This window comes from Panthera pardus, unplaced genomic scaffold, assembly GCF_024362965.1.
Source record: "Panthera pardus isolate Hobbes unplaced genomic scaffold, ASM2436296v1 HiC_scaffold_11, whole genome shotgun sequence".
Taxonomy (NCBI): Eukaryota; Metazoa; Chordata; class Mammalia; order Carnivora; family Felidae; genus Panthera; species Panthera pardus.
The window spans coordinates 71,089,729-71,112,553 of record NW_026526666.1 but is presented as its reverse complement, the minus strand read 5'-3'; the positions used below and the strand labels follow the sequence as shown (position 1 = coordinate 71,112,553).

General features: G+C 36.7%; 1 protein-coding gene and 1 long non-coding RNA gene across 2 annotated transcripts in view; one reads left to right on the top strand and one right to left on the bottom strand.

Moving 5' to 3' along the window:
* The window catches only part of ZSWIM5 (zinc finger SWIM-type containing 5), a 248,859-nt gene extending 235,033 nt beyond the window's left edge, over positions 1-13,826 (bottom strand). Inside the window, exon 1 of the mRNA XM_053896054.1 lies at positions 13,134-13,826. Coding sequence (XP_053752029.1) covers positions 13,134-13,728 — 595 coding nt within the window. The 5' untranslated portion in view covers positions 13,729-13,826. The remainder of the gene's footprint in view (positions 1-13,133) is intronic.
* Positions 13,827-13,981: 155 nt separating this feature from the next.
* LOC128775256 (uncharacterized) overlaps positions 13,982-22,825 on the top strand; it is a 50,683-nt gene continuing 41,839 nt past the window's right edge. The window contains exon 1 of the long non-coding RNA XR_008419868.1: positions 13,982-14,358. This is a non-coding gene — a long non-coding RNA (uncharacterized LOC128775256). The remainder of the gene's footprint in view (positions 14,359-22,825) is intronic.

Below are 22,825 nucleotides of genomic sequence, written 5' to 3'. Positions count from 1 at the left end.
TCTGACTTCAGCTCAGCTATGAGCTCATGGTTTGTGAGTTCGAGCCCCTCATCAGGTTCTGCGCTGACAGTGAGGAGCCTGCTTGGGTTTCTCTCTCTCCCCCTTCTCGCTGCCCCTCCCCCGCATGCACTCTCTATCAAAATAAATTTTTAAAAAATTAAAAAGTCTCAAAAAAGGCAAAAAATGCTGTACAAAAAAATGCAGCAGAATAAACTATATTATTTGTTACTTATTTTAATTACATTATCACACAAGAAATACATAAATAGGTTCTCATCATAAAATAATTCAAGGAATACAGATTAAACTAAATTTCCTTTTGGTTACCACTCATTCCCCTTCCTCTTCACAGAAATTATTTATCAGTTTTAATTAGCTTAAATCCTTTTAGATTTTTCAATGATTTTTCAAAAACTTATGTGTCTATTAAAATGTAGAGGATTATTTTGGGTAAATACTTAAGAACTAGCATTTAAAAATAACAAACGATACTAATGATTTTCCTAACATCAGCAAATGGTAGTGTTGCTGAGTCTGAAGACTTTTTCATGTAACTCTTTCCTGAATCCATTTAATTCTGTTTGACCCATAAGTTCCAAATCTGGTTTGGAACAAACTATTGTATAAATCAATCAATAAATCAATTCAACTAACACTACTAAGCACATTTTATGTAAATCACTGTACTAAATGCTTTGGAACAATGGTTCCCAAATGTTTAAACCTGAAGAGCTTATCAAAAATACAGATTCCTAAGTCCCATTCCAATCTTAGTTTACTAGAATTTCCAAAGATGAAGCACAGACTCTGTATTTTACCAAAGTTCCCCAAGTGACTTAAGTGTAAAGCAGCCAATGCTGGAAATCACTATTATGAAAGCCACAGAAATGAACAAGATTATGTCCATAATTCATTTCCACAAAGACCTCTTAAAAGATCATTTATGAAACCTACTAGGTATTGTACTGGATGCTGAATATATCGCATGATACAGTCTTTGTCCTGTAAGCACTTGCAGACTGGAAGGGAAGAGAATACCTGTAACAATTAAAACACAAAGACCTGGGTGGCTCAGTTGGTTGGGCATCCGACTTCAGCTCAGGTCATGATCTCGCGGTTTGTGAGTTCAAGCCCTGTGTCAGGCTCTGTGCTGTCAGCTTGGAGCCTGGAGCCTGCTTCGGATTCTGTGTCTCCTTCTCTCTCTGCCCCTCCCCTGCTTGTGCTCTGTCTCTCTCTGTCTCTCAAAAATAAATAAATGTAAAAAAAAAAAGTAAAAATGTAGAAAAAATAAAACACAAACAAAATGGAAAGTGTTGTCTGTCCCCTCACTAAAATGTATGCTCCATGAAAGCAGGAACTTTGTTTTATTCACTGCCTTGTGTTCAGCTGCTAGACCACAGCCTAGAACATAACAGATAATAAACAACTGCTGATCAATGCATAGGACTAACACGGAAGAAAAGTTTAATTTCAACTAAGTAGATAAGGAAGTGGCACTTTTAAGAAGAGAGGTACAAACTATCAAGAGGCAGGGAAGGAGAAAAGAAAGAAAACTAAGATTCACAATACCACTACAATGTATAAAATATTCCAAGCTGACTTTGAATACATTATCACATTTGACTGTGATATAAATGTTCTGAGATAGTATTGTATCTCCATTTTACAGATGAAGAAACTGAAGCACAGAGAAATGAAGCAACTTGTCATCCAAGGTTATACAGCTGTGAGTGGCATAATGTCTTCAAGGTTCATCTATGTTGTAGTATGTTATCAGGATTTTCTTCCTTTTTTAAGACTGAATAATATTCCATTGTATGTATATACCACATTTTGTTTATCCGCTAATCTTTCAATGGACACTTGGGTTGCTTCCACCTTTGGCTATTGAGACGAATGCTGCTATAAATATGAGTGTACAAATATCTATTCGAGTTCCTGTGGTCAATTCTTTTGGTGTATATCCAGAAGTAGAATTGCTGGATCATATGGTAATTTTATGTTTAATTTTTTAAGAAAATTTTACCATTTTCCATAGCAGCTGCACTACTTTAATACTCCTACTAGTGATGCACAAAGATTCCAATCTCTCCATATTCTTAATAACACTTGTTATTTTCTGGGTTTTAATTTTTTTTATATGAGCCATACTAATGGGTATGAAGTGATATTCCTTGTGGTTTTAATTTATATTTCCCTAATGATGAATGATGTTAAGCATCTTCTCATGTGTTTATAGGCCATTTGCATATCTTCTTTGGAGAAATATTTATTCAACTCTTTTGCCCACTTTTAAATCATAATCAGGTTGTTTGCTTTTTGTTGTTGAGTTGTAGAAGTTCTTAATATAATCTGGACATTAATCCCTTATCAGACATTTTGACTTTCAGTGGCTAGTAAGATATCCATTTAGAAATGTCTAACAGGCAAATAAACCTGCTGATCTTGAATTCCAGAGGGAGAAACAACAACATAGATTTAATGGTCATATTATTTGCACAGTGACATTTATACAGTACTTCCACGTATATTAGTTTATTTAAAAGCTCACAAAAATCCTGACACTTTTATAGATGAGACCCCTAAGGCAGATCTCATGACTTCAAATCCCAAGATTATTATTTGGAAGTGCTCCACAGAGGCAAAAAGAAGCACCAGCTAGCCAAGCTGACAGAGTTGTGGGCCCCTCCCCAATGCCCCAAATAGTTCAATTTTTCTATGGCAAAAACTGAAATGCCATCTAAGATTTAATTTGAAAATGAGTAGAGTTGCTTTAAACAAAATTTAAGCCACTACATTATATGATGCTATCTTGTGTTCATAAAAAAGTAACAGAAGCTATAGAAATAAATAAGATTGCTAAATTAGAAAGCTTGGGGTAAAAAGGTACATCCTATTTTTGTCGGGTAAGAGTAAAAAGAAGGAAGGCAGAAAGAAAGTCAGAATGGTAAAGTAAAACTAAAATCTAGGAAGAAGCATTTCAAGAGGACGGTGCAGTAGACTACAGAAAATTCTATACAAAGGTTATGAAGGATGAAGACTGTTAAAAGGAAACTGTGTTTGGCAATCATGAGTTCACTGGTGACCTTTAAGGGATCAATTTTAATATAGTGAGTGAAAGCACAAGTCACATTAAAAAGGCTTCAGAGGTGGGGAAAAGGTTGAAGAAGGTAAGGTAACAAACACAGAATACTTTCACTAATTGCAGTATGTTAATTATAGCAAATATTTATATAGCACCTAATAAGTGCTGGGCCCTATTCTAAATATTTTACATATTAATTAATTTACTCTCAAAACAATGGTTGGTATCATCATTCTGTCCATTTACAGGTGATAAAACAGACATAGTGAGGAGACAGAATTCTAAGGCTACCTGCTACAAAGTTCCTGCAGATATGTAATAATATATATTATCATATAATATATATCATATATCACATTAGGTAATATATTTAATAATATATATGGTAGATACATGCAAATATATACAATAGCAAAGAGTACAATAATACAATATTGAGTGAAAGAAAAAATTAGCAAGATTATTTTTTCACAATAGGGAACCATAATGTGAAGAAGAATTTTATACCACTAACAACATCATATGTAAGTGATGCTTGCCAGTCATGTCAGTTTATCAGGTATTGACACATTCAAGCAAAATAAAAACAGGCTGGCTTTTCCCGAATGTATTAATGCTATAGGCTTCCATTCAATAAAACCACAAATGAATAGGGAAAACAATACAATTATCTTCAAGGTTTTCAAAGACCTAATATACTTCCTTGTTGCTTACAGACCACCAATAATGAATGGATAGACCAAATCCATTTTGCTGATTAACTCTATCATACATGTATACCTAAAAGAAGCAATATTTTTAAACTTTTTATTCATTCATTCATTCATTCATTTTGAGAGAAAGAGAGTGCATGTGCACAGGCATGCACATGAAGCAGGAAGAGGACAGAGAGAGGGGGAGAGAGAACCCCAAGCAGGTTCCACACCCAGCACAAAGCCTGACACCGGGCTCAATCTCATGACAATAAGACTCCAACCCAAGCCAAAACCAACTCAACCAACTAAGTCACCCAGGTGCCCCAGAAGCAATATTTAAAAAAAAAGAAAAAGGAAGAAAAGGGATTATATGAAGATAACAAAGCTATTCTAAAGACAGAAATCTATAAAATTTATTCTGAGAAAAAAGGATTAATATCTGTTAATATTTTTGTCATCTTTCTGCCTGCCAAAGTTACTCCGTTAAATCACTATGGACTAGAGTATTACAGGGCATAGAAGAAGAAATTTCATGAAGGATTTATCTAACATAAGCAATAAATCATGTTTTCAATCTTTATTATAATATTAGACAATTTAATCTTTATTAAAATATTTATGTTTCTTATAATTGGAATATCAAAATATAGCAATATATCTAGCTGCCCCCATTTCCTCAGTTAATCACTTCCTACTCTTTGGCTCCATAGTAACTACCTCTATTATACAAAACATCGTATTAAATGTTATTTTATACGTGTACTCTACACTAAACTATGTACTCCTTAAATACAGAAATCATGTTCTATTTTGCACAGAACATTATAAAATGTTAAATATAAGCTTCATGAATGAATAAGTGAATAAACATGAAGAAAATTATACACTGGCATTACATTTATACAAGTGTCTTTTGATGGTGACAGTGACAAAGAATTTATATACTTTTGCATAAAACCTTTCCAAAACACAGGCACACAATCTTTAAGTGGCAAGAGAATAATGATTTTCCTTGAAATCCATTAATAAACCTAAAGATAGGTAAAACAGAACAGATTGCAGTAGAAAAGAAAGTGGACATGGCCCGTAGCATTTGTGTAATAAATATTAATGTTTTGATTGCCAATAAAAAGTTTTAAAACATTGATAACACTGAAAAAGATAATCCTTTTTCTACAGCAGTGTTTTTCAACTGTATGTAAAACTATCTAGGAGCTTTTTAAAATTCTGAAGTTCAATCCTCATTCTCAAATGATTCTGATTTAATTAATTTAGGATGAGTCCTGGATGGACACTGTCAAAAAAAAACAAAACAACTCCTCAGGTGATTCTAATGTGAAACCAAGGTTGAAACCCATTAGTCTTTCCTTTAAAATCAGATTTTTTGAAGTACAACTTACATCCAATAAAATTTACCAACTTTAAGTGTACGAAATTCAGTAAGTTTTGACAAATAAATAAGTCATGTAACCACTGCATGATCATGATATAGAACATTTCCATCACTCAAAGAGGTTTCCTCACACTCTACTACCCTATACCCTAGCAAACAACTTTTCTAGTTTCTATCACTATAGCTTTGGGCTTCCTAAAATTTCATATACACAGAACTGTATTCTATGTACTCTTTTCAGTCTAGCCACTTTTATTTAGCATAATGCTTTTTAGATTCATCATGCTTCTAGGCTATCAGTAGTTTGTTCTTTTTTATTGCTGAATAGTATTCCATTGTATGGATATACAGTTTATTTATTTACCCATCTAATAGATATTTGGTTTGTTTCTGTTTTAGGGCTATCCTGAATAAAGCTGCTCTGAATATTCAAGTATAAGTCTTTTTATGAACAGATGTTTTCATTTCTCTAAGTAAATATCTAGGAATGGGGTTGCTGAATCTTATGATTAAGTGTATGACTAACTTTATAAGAAACTGTTTTTCAAAGTGACTGTATCAGTTTGCATCCCTACCAATAATGTAAGAGAGTTCTTAGCCCCATATCGTTCCTAGTCCTGGTATTGTCAATCTTTTATTTCTAGCCATACTAGCGTGTGTGTAGTCATATTTCCTTAGGTTTTAATTTGCATTTCCCTAAGAAGTAAATGATAATAAGTATACAAACCACTGTTTTTAAGACAAGAAAATCATTAGGGTTAAAGATATTTCATCTTCTGATTCAATACTCTATTTTTATTTATTTTTTTAATGTTTATTTATTTTTGAGAGAGCACAAGCAGAGGAGGGGCAGAGAGAGGGGGACAGAGGATCTGAAGCAGGCTCTGCGATGACGGGGTCATAGCAACAAGCTCGATGTGGGGGTCAAACTCAGAAACCACAACATCATGATCTGAGCTCAAGTCAGACACTCAACCAACTGAGCCACCTAGATGTCCCTTAATAGTTTATTTTTAAAGAAGGTAACAATGTTATACTGCCTTGCATACATCATCACTCCATTATAACAGGAAAAAAGCAAATGACCAAAAAATATGTACACATAAAACTTTTCAAAAATAGGTTTCAGAGAATCCCTTAGTCAAGTACCCACTCAGTAACCACCCACCTATATAAAGATGGCAACCTTAGAAGCTTAGGCTTTAGTGTCCAACTTGAGTTTGTATTCTAAGGTGGGAAAATACAAAATATTTTCCAATGATGTCCATTAAAAACAGGTAAACAATTATTTATTGAGCTTTACACAAAACAAGTGACTAAATATTCAATGAATGAATCAAGAACTAGTTAATAATAAGTTTCAAGGCACGCGCATTAGCGGGGGAGGGGCAGAGCAAGAGAGGGACACAGAATCTGCAGCAGACTCCAGGCTCTGAGCTGTCAGCACAGAGACCGACGCAGGGCTCAAACTCAAGAGTCACGAGATGATGACCTGAGCCGAAGTCGGGCACCCAATGAACTAAGCCACCCAGGCACCCCTCAAGGGTAATCTATGTAATGTTTTAAAAAATCAGAAACATCCAGAAATTCCAGTATATCTCCTAGGCTCCCATTACATATGAATATATCAATGAAGGAATATGCCCGTACTACATAAATATAAAAAGGTTATATAACTATTTGCTCATTTATTTTTTTAATGTTTATTTATTTTTGAGAAAAACAGAGAGTGTGAACAGGGAAGGGGCAGAGAGAGATGGGGACAGAGGATCTGAAGGGGGCTCCACACTGACAGAGGCAAGCCCAATGCAGGGCTCAAACTCTCCAACCGTAAGATCACGACCTGAGCTGAGGTCGGATGCTCAACCAACTGAGCCACCCAGATGCCCCTACTCATTTATTCAATAAACACTTATTGAACACCAACTTATAGCATATCATTATACCTTCTAAGGGGGCAATTTTTTCAATACCGAAAACCAGAAACTAATCAGTTGGCTATACACGATTATAAAAAGTATTAGAATAATTAAGCATACAGCAATATAATGCTAAAACTAATATTAAAGTGAGTATGATTTCCCTGACATACTAGTTCGATGATAAGCTAAAAGTGACCAAGAAACATGCTGCCTTTATCAGGAAAGAAATAAGCTGTAAATAAACTACAAGGTAGAAAATTCACATAAAAGTGATCTGGAGTGGATTGCAGTTTATTTCCAATATTAAACACTAACCCTAAACTGTATTAACTTGGGGTTTAGAAACTGATTAAGACAAGATTCATATGCTGTCAGGGTTACCTATTTCCAAAAACAAGTTATAAACGATATGCATGAAAAAAAATACCACAGTAATCTGTTCACCCATGCATGTATACCCTGAGTACTATATTTCACAGTCATCTTTTTTATAAAGAATGACAGGTTTAACCTTTAAATAACCGCCTATTCGTCAGGAAAAAAGTTCCACATATACTAAAAATACTAAATAATCAATCATGCAAATTGAATCAATTAAATTGAAATAATGCTTATCTAATAAAACTAATGTGGTGATTTCTAATTTAAGACATATCCAACGTAAAAAAGTTTAAAATTCACATGAAACTCTGTTATGCAATAAGAAATAAGTATGAGAAGCTGTTACAAGTTGTATTATGTCCCTCCAAAAATGGTATGTTGAAGTTCCTAAACCCCAGTTCCTCAGAATGTGACCTTAGTTGGAAATAGGGTCATTGCACATATAATTAGTTAAAATGAGGTCATACTGGAGTAGGGTGGGCCCCTAATTCAATATGACTGCTATCCCTATAAAATGGCCATGTGAAGACAGAGAAACACAGGAAGACTGCCATGTGACAACAAAGGCAGAGATTAGAGTTACATGCCAAGGAATGCCAGCAAACCCCCAGAAGCTAAGAAGAAGCTAAGAAAGGAATCCCCCATAGGTTTCAGACAGAGCATGGCCCTTAATATATCCTGATTTCAGACCTCTGGCCCCTAGAATTGTGAGACAGTAAAATTTGTGTTGTTTTAAGCCACCCAGTTTGTGGTTCTTTGTTACAGCAGCCATAAGAAACTAATACAGTATTTTCAGTATCTCTCTTATACTTTAATTTACTGATATATTAATGCCTTGATTTTTAAAACTTATTTTCTAAGTATAATACAGTAAGATTGGCTTTTTGGGTATAGTTCTATATATTTCAACGCACTTACATATATTCATATAACCATCATCAATAGAATACTGACAGTTAATATCTTGATTTTCAATTGCCAATGTTTAAACAAGAGAAATGAAATTGTTTCACATATGCATAAATAAATTTCTAGCCCTTTCACTTCAAAATTTAGACTTTGTACTCACATTTCAGTAATATTTTGCTTTAATTCCTGAAATAGAGATAATCTCTAAAGTAAATTCCACTATCTTTAGTTTATTCATTATCTTTCTAATCTAAAGATCTCTTTGAGAAAAATCACCTTTAATAAGAATTCCTCTAAAGTTTTCATTTGAAGAAAATGGGGTGCCTGGGTGGCTCAGTCAGTTGAGCGTCCGACTTGGGCTCAGGTCGTGATCTCACAGTTCGAGAGTTCGAGCCCCGCATAGGGCTCTGTGCTGACAGCTCGGAGCCTGGAGCCTGCTTTGGATTCTGTGTCTCCCTCTCTCCCTGCCCCTTCCCGGCTCATACTCTGTCTCTCAAAAATGAATAAACGTTTAAAAAAAATTTTTTTTAAAGAAATTGATAAGTTACCATTCTTCACACAAAACAGATGGTCAACACAGGAGATACACACATGTAATATTTGTACCACTTAATGCTATCAGTTTAATATGCACAAGTATAGTATAAAGTTTCCCCACATCTTCTAATACCACACAAATACTAAAAATTCAGGCTTCACTCTTTTTTTTTAATTTTATAACACTGAGAAGTCCATTCTTAACCTTCACTATTCAAAAAACATTTATTAAATATTAAGACGTTTGTGTGATGTGTTAGGGAAGGAGAGAACTCATTGCTTAAAAAAAAAAAAAAGTGATGTGATTTTAGAGCTTGGTAAGTTTCTACTCTTAAAAAATTTACCACTTATCCCATAAAGGCAGGCAGCTGCATTCTGTGCTGGAACAGCTTAAATAAAAATTAAGTCATTTTTCCCCACATGAAGTTTTATTATGATTTTATAGCTACTCTAACTCACACACAATGCTATAAAGCTTTTTAGGTGAGGATATCTTCTGTTCCCCCAAATAATACAGATCAAGCAAATTATAAAAATCAACAACTGTAATACTTGTTACAAATGCATTTCACAAAAGTTGTACTATAGAAAAATTTCATAGTTTATTCATAATGTACAAGTACTCATAATTATAAACTTATTACCTGACATTTAAGCTTTGAAAAACTTCCCGAAATGGAATTTTTAATTATTATTGTCTTTGTAATTATACTTCTTCCACATAAGGTAGTATATAGCATCGTGGCTCTAGTCTTGAAGACTATCCAAGGGCAAATTATACTTACTAGAAAATGTATGGGCTAAAAATATGGGGTTTTGTTAAAGTCAACTGTCCTAATCTATGAAAATTTCTGGATAAATATATAATTTATAACACATTAATATATAATGTATATAAAATATGTAATAACATATAAGAATTTATATAATTAAGATACAACAGCGCAGAAGGACCTTGCATGCCCTTTGCCCAATTTTTTAAAATCTAAATATCCAAACAAATATTTCTGCATTTAAGAAAGAAAAACTGTTAATGCTTTAAAACAGCAAAAGGAATTAGTATAAGGTGAATATCCAATGACTACAACCTAGGTTCAGTGATAGAGCATTGTCAGACCACCCAAAGACCCCTTTCTTCTCAATCAATTTGGATTTCCCTGAGAAGAAAACTTAGTAGGATTTGGTAAACCTACTAAGTCTTACCAAATACAGAGAAATTAATTTAAAATATGATGAATTGCAAAAAAGGGTCAACATCTTAAAACTCTTAGTAAATTATAGTCATCCCATTCTTATACCATCTGCAGACTCCTGAATTAAGTATTTTCCCAAAGTTTATACTACTGCTAATTTCCATGCGCTTCTTAAACAGGTTAAAAATGCAAATGCTTAAAACATCTGAACTCTATTACCTTCATAATACTGAGAGATCAGACTGTAAGTCTATTCACACGGCTTTAATTTACAGATGTCCATGAAAAGACTGATTTACAATTTTCCCTCTTTAAAAGGAACAATACTTTTGATTCAGTACTGTTATGCAGAAGAAATGTATCCTTTGAGCATAACAACCTATAGTTCTCCCATTTGTTTACATCAAGCTGGGAAAGTTTAAGTTCTGATTCAAAATCTAAAGCTTTCTACAGAAAAATTGCTTTTCAATGAGTCCATGACTTCCCATAACCAGATTCCATGTGGAAACTAATCAGAAGTTACAGAAAGTAATATGCCTACTCTTTGCACAAGTCTTTTTGTTACTGTCCATTTTCTTTCAAAATTTTTGTTTTGTGTTGTGCTGTTCATTTTTAAATTTTATTTATTTTTATTTTAAGGTATTTTGTTTTCTCCACTTAAATCCCCTTATGAATCTTTTCCTTAAAAGAATATTCTTATAAAAATACCCTACCTCCCTTCCTTTCTAAAGCATCAGCCTTTAGTAACTTGCCAATTCTGAGGTCATAACTATGGCTGACAAACGAGGAAATACGTAGAATGTTTAAATTAGCACCACCGAGTAATTAAATTGAACTTGAAATGAAGTTATAAACTGAAAAATATGATTACTATATACAAATCACTTTCTCACTCATCTCTTGGCAATACTTTTAGAAAACCTATCATCTAGATTAAGTCACATACTCACATTTTAAATTTAAAAGATGAGGGATGAGTCTTAATTTTACATATTAAAAGGTGATTCATGCCAAGATACAACACTCAAAATGCTACAGGATGGAATATCCTTCTCTTTCACACTCATTAGCATAAATTAAGGTAAGAAAAATAAAGATTACCCAGTTCATGGTTCTCAAATAGCATTACCTAAAAGTAATTAATTCATTCTCCTACCTTCATCTATGAAATCCACAGAGAATCAGAAAATATGCTTATGTGTCTTCTCTCCAGACCCCAAAACTATCTTACTCATCACTCCAATAAGCATGCCAACTATCATATTATGAAACAAAAATATCTGATTTAAACAAGAGCTGGATCACCCACAAAATTGATTTCATTTGGAATACATTATAGCCACTTACAAAATACATAGCTCTTTAAAACTCTTCCTCTCTCTCATTTGCCCCTCAAGTTTGAAAATTCTTTCAAATCCATCTCTTACTATAAAATGACCACTTAAATTGATGCTTTTCAATTTAAAATATTTTAAACAAGAATCTTAAAAGTTAACTGATCTAAACTCATACAAATAAAGTTTACAGACTAATAAATATATTCACTTTCATGTTTTCAATATAACAGTACTAAATAAAGCTATACACTTTACATGTCTGATTATTCAACTCATACTTTCAAAAATACAAATGCACAAAGGACTAGCTAGCCTTTTCCAAATAAAACTTTCTCAGTCCACTGTCACTGTATTCTGACACAAATTTAGATAAGTTAACATTTCACATTTGCAAAACAAACTGTAGTACACTGTTGTTTTAAAACGAAACACAGGATTCAATGATTCTCAATAACCAGAAGTAGATTACTTTATATGAAACACAATGCACCACTCTCCAAAAGAAAAAAAAATTCAAATATATTTGTTTTACCTGGGGAAAAGAGAGCTAGATGTTTGGGGTATGTGTGTGTTCTCCTGTGCTTATTTAATTCTAAAAACAACCTTTCTCCAACTCCTTTCAAAAATCAGTATTTTTTTCAATAAATATGAGCATATACTGTACAATAAAATGCATAATGTACACTTTCAGAATGCTACAATTCGAATTAGAAAAAAAACGCTGTGTTTTTTTTTTTTATTTTCCACACAGCAATTCAATGTTAAACAATGTCATTTTACCCCTTTCTCCCTAACCATTCTACAAATCAGGTCTGCTACTGTATTTGTATATTTAGTAAAATTAACAAATTGACTAGAAGATACAGAGGAGTAAACGAAAGGAAAGCATTTTTCACTTTCCCACAAACAAAAAGATAAAACGAAATCAAATACGAAGACTTGTTAAATGAGAAGCATTTGAAAAACCCAACGTGACTAGCTTTTGATTTACCCTAGTCTGACAAGGAAGACAGACCCCACCCCCACTCCAGATTGTGTGGCTTTTTTTTTTTTTTTCCTTGGGTGGGGGTGTGGAGAAGAGAGCTGTCACATTTCCATCTTCCGTTATTGTTAAGTCCGCAGCCTAGATTCCAAAGTACCACTGGTCCAGGGGGAAAAAAATATTAAAGCTGATAATTTTAATTGTTTGAAATGCACAGTATTTTGTTGATGTTTTTCCAATTTTAAAGTTAATTATGACCAGCTTCAATCTGCTAAGAATACGGATTGCCTTTGACAGCTTGCCCCTCAAACAGTCCCTGTAAGACTGCTTGCTCCAGATTCACTAAGAATTCTCTTCTCTCTAAACTTAAATTAGAAAAACGCGTTTCTGAAATTATTGCATCCCAAAAGGCATTCCTCCCCATCCTTTTGCCTTTGGTGTGGGGTGTAGAATTAAGAGTAAAAAAGAGATCTATTTGCTCTTCAAACAAAAAGAAATGGAGTAGAGGGCGAGTGGGGGAAAGAGCAGCAGTGGACCTGAAAGAAATGTTGAGAAAAGTTTTTTATGTGACTAGTGTGTCCTTCGGCAGAGGGACAGAGTTGGGCAGAGAGGCGGAATCTCGGCCCCAGGCTCGTGCAGAGAGAAGGCACCTGCGGAAAAGAAGGCCAGGCACCAGAGAGGAGCCGGGCTAGCACCTACCGACTTGCAGCACGTTCTCCACCGAGCCGCTGTCCAGCAGACGAATGCCCCGGCGGAACGGCAGCGCCTCGCCGCCGCTGCCCGCCGCTCCCGCCGCTGTGCCCAGCCCAGGGGACGCCCCCGCCACGGCTGCCCCAGGGGCGGAGCTGGTCGGAGCTGCGGCCCCGGGGGGCGGCGGCGGCCCCTCCTCGGCCGGCAAAGCCCCCGCGGCGCCGCCAGCGGCTGCGGCGCCGGGGCCGCCCCGGTACTGGAAACTGGAGTACATGCAGATCTCCCGCTCATTCCGCGGGAAAGACCAGTAGACGATGCGGCGCTGCACTGGCTCCGGGATCCGCTCGAAGCGCTCCTCCACCCTCTCGTACGCCCACTTTTCTGCCACTGTCTTGGCGGCGCAGTCCAGCAAGGACTCGGGCTGCAGATGGGGGCGGGCCCCGGGGGCCAGGCAGCTGCCGCCGACGCCCCCAACCCCGCCACTGGCCGCCCCAGGCGAACCGCGAGAGTGGTGAGCCTGCGGGCTCGGCCACGAGCACAGGCGCTTTGCCGGAGAGACAGGCGACGGCGAGAGCAGCTCCTCTCGCTCACCTCCTTCCGCCATTGCTGGGAACTGACTGACTGAGGCGGCGGCGGCGGCGTCGGCGGCAGCGGCGGCACCAGCAGCGGCGGCACCGACTGCGGCTGAGACCCTGGCCACGGCCACGCGCCCCGCGCAAGCGCCCAACTGCGGCGCCGGGGTGGGGGGCGGGGCAAGCAAACCCGCGAGCCGGCCGGCCCGAGTGGGGAGCCTGGGCCGGCCCGGTGCGCGCGCCGCAAGGCCGGCGAGGGCGCCCTGAGGACGAGCGTGAGGCGGCGCGCGCTGTCCGGGCCGCCGCGAGCGCGAGAAGGGGCGTGAGCGAGCGCGGGCCGGCGGCGCGCTCCAGGCGCAGACTGCCCAGAACGCGCGCCGAGCGCTAGCGCGGGACCGACAGCCACCTAGGGGCGGGAAGCTCCGGGCACAGTTGCCGGCCCGCGCGCCTCTAGCTCACCTGCCGCCTGGCCAGAGAGGGGTGGACTGTATGGCAAGGTGAAGTGGCGAGGCCGCGAGTCGCCTCCGTGAAGCTCTAGGCTTGCGGGGCACAGGCAGAGGGAAAGTTCAAAATTGGGCTGCTGTGATGGATTGATGAGACAGGAGACTGTCACGGCCGAGCGGAGGAGCCGGCAGAAAGATGGTAGGAAGACGAAAAATCCGGTAAGTTGGAACGATGTAAACTTTCCTCACGCCACAATTATGTGGAATAAAGTCGGCGGTCCCCTCCAGAGCCGCGCAAAGTCGCACCAGTCCCTGACTGGACAGTGGGGCGCCAAGATCTCACCGCCTCGGCAGCTGCACCCTCCTACGTTTTGGCGGGTTTAGCGCCTTGCATCCTAGGAAACAAAACAATTTTTTTGTGTGGTTTTGGTAGAATTCTCTGATCCCCTGCCTCCAGTCTAAATTAGGTCTTCCGTGTGTTCCTCACTTGGCTCAGTTTTTTACACCTTCGTATTACTTATGACAAATTGTACACATATTTTTATATATTTGTGTAATGTATGACTGCCCAACTGAATGTAAATTCCGTGACAGCCAGGATCATTTCTGTTTTCTTCACTGTAATTTATCCTCTGCTTGGCATATAGTGGGTGCTTAAGAATGGCAACTTCACCACTATCTCCTCCATAAACAACATTGAGTTGTTGTAAGCAGCAGTCTGTTGCTCAGTCAAGAACACTCATTATTTCTTTTTTGCTGACAGACTAACCTCTACAACTTTAAAACGTTCCAAGAACTATATTAAGAGCTCCTTTCATTGCAGTCTCCCTTTAAAATGAATGAGTTCTACCAAAGCATAAGAGACTGTTAAAAACTGAGAACAAACTGAGGGTTGATGGGCGGGTGGGAGGGAGGGGAGGGTGGGTGATGGGTATTGAGGAGGGCACCTTTTGGGATGAGCACTGGGTGTTGTATGGAAACCAATTTGACAATAAATTTCATATATTAAAAAAAATAAACATTAAAAAAAATTAAAAAGCAAAAAATAAAAATAAAAAAAATAAAATGAATGAGTTCTAGAGTATAAGAATAAGAAGAGAGTAAATGATTGGGGACAGACTGGAGCCAAAGTCGTTTGGTTTTGCTATAATCTGAGAATTAAAAAGCACAGGCTATAGAGTCAGAATTGGATATGAATCACTACTGGTGTGATGTAGTCATGACTCCCTTAAATGATGTGTAAAAGGGAACTAGTAATAGTGTCCGTGTAACTGTTGTAAGAATTACAGATATTTCAAATCGAGTGCTTATTCAGTGTAGTTAGTGCTCAATATCTGTTTATACCTGTAAATGGATTTATATCTGTAAATATCTAAATGAATTGTTGCAAAATAGCAAAATCTCTACTCCTCCTTAAATCTGGAACCACAATTATAGACTTCTATGGCACTCATTCTTTTCCTTCCTGAACCTTCCAGTTTATTGTGAGGGGTGAGTATTCCTTTAATGCCCTTCCTCCTCACTAGACTATATGTAGGAGATATGTAAGGGCAGAAACCATTTCTATATAAGAAAGGATCTATCCCTTATACATGGAAGATCTCAAAAAATGCTTGCTGTTTGAGTCAATGAGTATGTTACTCTGATTTAATCACCTGCTGGTAAATACTGTTAACAAAGTTGGGACATAGGAAGAAATTTACTTAAACATATTTTTAAAAGTTAAGTTGGGGGGGGGGTTCTGGGGGGTCCAGTCAGTTGAGCATCCAACTCTTGATCTCAACTCAGGTCTTGATTTCAGGGTTGTGAGTTCGAGCCTTGCATTGGGCTCCATGGTAGGCATGGAGCCTACTTTAAAAAAAAAAAAAAAGAAGTTAAGTTTGATTGTTACGACTTTGATTTAACAAGGTGCTTTTTCTTTATTTTGAGGACATTAAGCAGTATAGAAAATTACACAAAAAATATAGAAAATTACAAAGAATAACATAAACTACACCCACGTTCTCACCACTCAATTAATAATTATTACTTAATATATTGAAAGTCCACTTTAACCACCTTCATATAGCATACCCAGGAGCAAGTACAACCTTAGTTTGCAGTCCATTTTTATTTTTTTAAGTTTATTTTTATTTATTTTGAGAGAGACACCTCGCAAATGGAGGGAGGGTCAGGGAGAGAGGAGACAGAGAATTCCAAGCAGGCTCTGTGCTGCCAGTACCGAGCCTGATGTGGGACTAGAACTCAGGAAACCATGAGATCATGATCTGAGCTGAAACCAAGAGTCAGATGCTTAACGGACTGAGCCACCTAGGCACCGCTGCAGTCCATTTTAAAATTGTGTGTGTGTGTAACATTGTTTTGTGTGTATTTTAATTAATTAAGTGGTTTAATTAATTTAATTTCGTTAATTAAATGGTATCACACTGCCCATCATACTGATACCTTTCTTTTTTCTGTGCATACTGATAAACATCTTATTCATTCCTTTTAAGCACTATAAAATATACCATCTTGAGAATATATCATATTTTATTTCAAAGCCTATTTGCAACAACTGTTAGCTATATATACCTTAAAGAAGTGACTTAAAGCCTCTATGCCTCAGCTTTCAAATTTATAAAATGGGAATATTAAAAGTTCTTACCTAATAGTTCGTTTGTAATTAATATATGTGAATTGAATGGAATAGTGTTCACCACATGGTGTATATTCAATAAATGTTAGCTATTATTTATGTATTTCACTAATGATGGATATTAGGTGTTTCCTTTATTATTATTATTATTATTATTATTATTATTATTACAAACAGTACTTCAATGATGTATTTAGGTGTTTCCTTTATTACTACTACTACCACTACTGCTATTACAACAAATACTTCAATGAACATTCAGTGCTACAATGAACATCTTCATCTGGATCTCTTGTGCATATATTCTAGAATATCTCCTTGGGAAATAGCCAGAATGGAACTACTGGTCATAGGATATAAACACTTTCAGTTTCGCTAAATGTTGCCAAATTTGTGTTCCAATGTAGCTATACCAATGTATTAATTATTAATGCTGAGTAACAACTCCAAAACTTAGAGGTTTCAAATAACATTTGTAATTTTTATCTCTCACAGTTTCTATGAGTAAGGAATTTGGGAACAGGTTAGCTGTGTGGTTCTAGCTCAAAATATCCCATGAAGTTGGTATTAGATGTTGGCTAAAGCTGTAATCATCTGAAGGCTTGATTGGGACTGGAAGATCCCCTTCCGAAGTGGCTCACTCATAAACTGGTAAATTGGTGCTGGTGCTGGTGCTTCGCAGGAGGCCTTAGTTCCCCTCCATCTGAGTCTCTGTAATGGGATATTTAAATATCCTTGTAGTGGGGTGCCTGGGTAGCTCAGTTGGTTAAACATCTGGCTCTTGACTTCAGCTCAGGTTATTGATCTCACGGTTTATGGGCTCAAACCCCGCGTCAGGCACTGTGCAGAGTCTGCTTGGGATTCCCTGTCTCTCTGCCCTTCCCCCACCTGTGTATGCACACACGCTCTCTCTATATATCAAAATAAATAATAAAATTAAATAAAAATAATTATCCTTATGGCATGGCTGATTTTCTCCAAAGGAATTAAGAAAGCAAGCTAGAGCCTGATATGCCTTTTATAACCTAACCTCAGAAGTTACACATTATCACTTCTATCATATTCTGTCCTCTCAGAACAGTTCTGACTTAGTGCGAGATGAGACTCTATAAAAGTATGAACACCAAGGAAGAGGCAAGGATCACAAAAAGCCATGTTGGATATTGGCTACCACAACCAACTCCTACCAGCACTGAGTAAGACTATTATTTCCCTATACCCTCACAAATGCAATATTGTCAGACTTAATTAACCACTTGATTAAAAAGAAATGTTGTTGCTTTATTTTTATTTGATTACTGGTGAGGTGGAGCATCGTTTTACATATTTTTGGCTGTAGTACACCCTCTTCTATATATTGCCTAATTATATCTTTTTTTTTTTTTCTATTGGTTTGTTTAACATTTTCTTGATTCGTATGTTATGGATAGAAATTCTTTGTTATACTCATTGTAAATATCTTCTTCCAGAATGTGTCTTATCTTTTAAATTTATCATTTTTTACTACATTTTGCTATGCTGAAATTTTAAATTTTGATGAAATCAAATTACCTAACTTTTCTGTTTTGGGCATATTATTTCTTATTTAAGGAAGCCTTCCATAGTCTATATTTTCTTCTAGTAGTTTTGAACTTTTTCACTTTTTGGTCTTCTTCCCAATGTGAAATTTTTTTTCTTTCAATGTGTGTAATTTTATTTTATTTTTTTCTATAGGGAGTGTTAGTAATTGCTCTAAAACCGTTTGTCAAATAGTTCAGCCTTTCCTGAATTGGTCTGTGATGTACCAAATTGTCCTATATCCATAGGTTTGTTTCTGGGCCTTTTGTTCTGTTTCACCTACCTTTTTATCTCTTTCTATTACAATAATACACTTTTACTTAATAATTTAATTTGGCAATATGTAATTAAATTTGGAAATGTTTAGATGACTGGTAGGATGAATCTCCCTTCTTTGTCCTTGTTTTTTAAATTTGTTTTAGCTATCTATGCACCTTTATACCCTGTCATGTGAAACTTATAATCAATTTTACTATGTTCCAAGAAAGTCCTGCAGGGATTTTCCTTGGAATTACATTGAATTTTTAGATTAACTTGGGGACAGCTAATATCTTTATAATTCAGTCTTCATAAATGTAGTATATCTCTTCATTTAGTTGGGTCTTCTTTACCAGTCTTTTTAAAAGAACTAAATATTTTATTATTATTCATATTTATTTTATGGCCTTAGTGATTGCTAGATCTTTTTCTAGATACCATTAAACAAGAAATAATTTCACTTCTGGTAGCATAACATCCAGGTAGTGAAATAAGATGAAACATAAGAAAGGTAGATAACAGTAAAAGACTGAAAGAATACAAAAAAAGCAATAGATACAATAAGCTTCAGAGGATTGTCAAGTGATTTGAAGGAGCAGTAATTATTTTGGGAATCAGAAGAAAGATCACTTTGAGGGGTGCCTGGGTGGCTCCGTCGGTTAAGCATCCAACTTCAGCTCAGGTCATGATCTTGTGGTTTGTGAGTTGAGCCCCGTGTGGGGCTCTGTGCTAACAGCTCAGAGCCTGGAGCCTGCTTTGGATTCTATGTCTCCCCGTCTCTCGGCCCCTCCCCTGCTCATGCTCTGTCTCTCTCTGTCTCTCAATAATAAATAAATGTTAAAAAAAAATTTTTTAAAGAAAGATCACTTTGAGTAGAAATTGTGAGAAGTTATACTGTAGTCTTATGTCATCTAGATCATGGAAAATGATTCAAATAGGCCCAAAGGCCCTAAGGAAGGAATTAAAATTGGGTTGAATTACTTCAACAGAAACCCCAAAGCTTTGAAAAGTACAAAACATTTTAATGGAACAGTTTTTAAAAATCTATTTGGCTATAAAAATGGAAAATAAAGATTAAAAGGATCCCTTAAAGCCAACTTTTGGATAATCCTAAATGCCAACTTAAGGAATTTCGAGTTGAGTATACAAAATGGGCAATGGGGAACCAAGGTTGTTAGACATCTATATAGCATTATAAAACTGAGTATAACCTATTTTCTTTTTTTTCTTTTTAGTTTACTTATTTATTTTGAGAGAGAGAGAAAGCATGAGTGGGGGAGAGCCAGAGGGAGAGAGAGAGAATCCCAAGCAGGCTCTGCACTGTAAATGCAGAACCCAGTGCAGGGCTCAAACTCACGAACATGAGATCATGACCTGAGCTGAAGTTGGTCGCTTAGTCAACTGAGCCACCCAGGCACCCCAGTATAACCTATTTTCTAATTTTTCACATCTTTCCCCCCATTGGTCTGTGCTTTGTCCTTAGTACATAATATATTCTCAATAAACATTTCATGATGAATGAGTAAATGATCTGGCTGTAATGTACAGAACCTATTTAAAGGGGGAAAGTGGAAGACATAGAAACCTCTTAGGCACCTATTTCAGTAATGTGGTCATGAGTTAGTTGTTAGTGACCTCAATTCAGAGGATAGTATGTAAAGAAAAATTTCCCTGAATAAAGTGTTTCTGCCATACTGTTCCTGAAAAACGATATAATGAATATGTATTAATATTATCTGTAACTTAGAGTAGCAGGGTGATTTTATCTTTGGACTATGAAGCTACCTTTTGTGTTTTCTGGTATTTTTGCCATTTTGAAACAAATAAAATGAATAAACCATTATTTGTAAGGCATTATAAGGTAAATATAGTGAAGGATACTAAGTTGGTTAAGAAAGACTGGCTCTGATCTGGGACTGGGAATTGGTAGAGGAAGTTGCCGAAAGATAAGGAAGCAAGGATGCCTAATAATAATGATAGTTAAAACTGATACAGTGCTTTATAGTTTTCAGCTGGGAAATACAGCATTATTGAAGAAAATTCAGTGAGGTGTGTTGACCAAAAATACTAATTTAATTCTTATTTCAGATCAAAATTAATAAACTCTATTATTCATCCCTAATTGATTAGCACATGTATCCCCATTTTACCTATGAAGAAAGGTTCAGAAAAGTTGCAACTTAATCAAGGTCACTAGCAAGTGAGTGACAGAACTCAAATCCATGTTGTTGAATTCTGAGCCTGGTGAAATTTCACTTTTTCACCACAGCTCTCTCACCCAAGAGCCAAAGGATTTTGTAAGGATAGTATCAAAGTGAACACGTATTCTCTTTCCTGGACATGGACTCAAATTGGGCCAGAAAGGAGATTTCAGATTGATTCATTTAAAAGGAAATAAGCAATTAGATGTCTCAGTGAAGCATGAGAACCATTCCATTGGCTATAGTCAAATAGTGAAATAAGGAAAGAAAAAGGAAAAAGGGTGAGAACAAGGCGAAGGAGATGGAGAAGGTGAGAAGGAAAAGGAAAAGCAGCAGTGACTTTTAGTAAGAGAGAGACTATAATACACTGGAAATATCAGCAGGTGGAATCATAATGAGACCTAAAATTAAGGTCTTGTTGATATGTGACTTGTGTGGAGTAAATACAGAGATCAGTAGTGTTACTGAGAGTTTTGTGAGGCCATTGTTGACACCTGCCAGCTCTTTTCAAGATTAGCCAGAACACTAGTTCAAACTAAAACAATATTGGCTTGTTGATGTTAGCATTATTATTATTCTAATGCTTTAAATACAAAGACCAACATACAATATAGAGCTTATAGTCTAGTTTGGGAAACAGACATTAAACAAATGCATAAATATATAAATACAGATTGTAGTAACATGGAGTATAAGACATTTGTGAGTATGCAAAATGTGTTTGAGAATAGCAGGTACTTTATATTGATTGGAACACCAAAATTGTGGTGAGAAGTAACAGAAAAGGACTGCAAAGGAGACTTGAGACACATCATAAAAAGCTTCAAAATGCCAATTGAAGAATCTGAATTCTCTTAGGTTGGCTGAGGGAAGTTAGAAAAGATGTTTTGACAGATGAACATAGGAGAAGGGGGAAAAAAGAGGGAAGCAACCCATGAGACTCTTAATTATAGAGAACAAACAGGGTTGCTGGAGGGGAGACAGGCAGGGCATAGGCTAAATGGGCGATGGGTATTAAGGAGAACATTTGTTGTGGTGAGCACTATGTGTTATATGTAAGTGATGAATCACTAAATTCTACTCCTGAAACCAGTGTTACCATATATGTTAACTAACTAGAATTTAAAGAAAAACTTGAAACAAACTTTTAAAAAAAGGAATCACAGACCTAAAGAAAGTAGATGGATAGATGATTGATAGATAGATAGATGATAGATAGGGCACTTGTGATGGGCACAGGGTATTGAAGTGTTCTCACTGTATTGTACACCTGAAACTAATATTACACTGTATGTTAGCTAACTAGAATTTCAATAAAAACACACAAAGAAGAAAAAGATGTTTGGAGCAGAAGAATAACATGATAAAAGGCAATATTTTGAGAAAATTAATCAGACAGAAGTGTGCAGGATTAATGGGGGAGGAGAATAAGAGTCTGGAGGCAGGAGACGAGTTAGGAGGCCATGGCAACAGGTGAGATGGAGATGGTAAAGTCCTGCAGAGGGCATAAGGACATCTAGACCTAGGGGCTGAAATCCAGCCTGCACTCCATTTGCCTAGCCCTGCACCTGAGGGGTTGCATCTAGGTGCCTTTTTCTGTTTTTCACTAAGGGACCATATAAGCAGTGGCTCCAGGTTTGATCTCTCTTCTCTAGTAAGAGAATTGACCCATTTCAAAGAGACTGTGGGAGTCTAAAGATACTTCTTTTATAGCATTGCAATGTCCAGGGTGAAAACACAGATATCAAAATCAATGACCAAAAAGAACATATGACATTTTACAACAGCTCTTTTGATGTCAGGAAAATTTTGAGCCAACCTTAATAACAAATATTTAAAGTTGCATTTGTGAAACATCCTCAACCCCTCAGGAACGGAACAAAAATAAATGATGAAATGGAGGTAAGGGGAAAAATGAGGCTAAGATGAGGATTTAGGCATCATTCAGCCAGCAAACCATATGCAATACAGAGTCATTTGTTTAATAATGGAATTTATTCTAGTTTCTATTTCAAACAGTAGAAGGTAGACA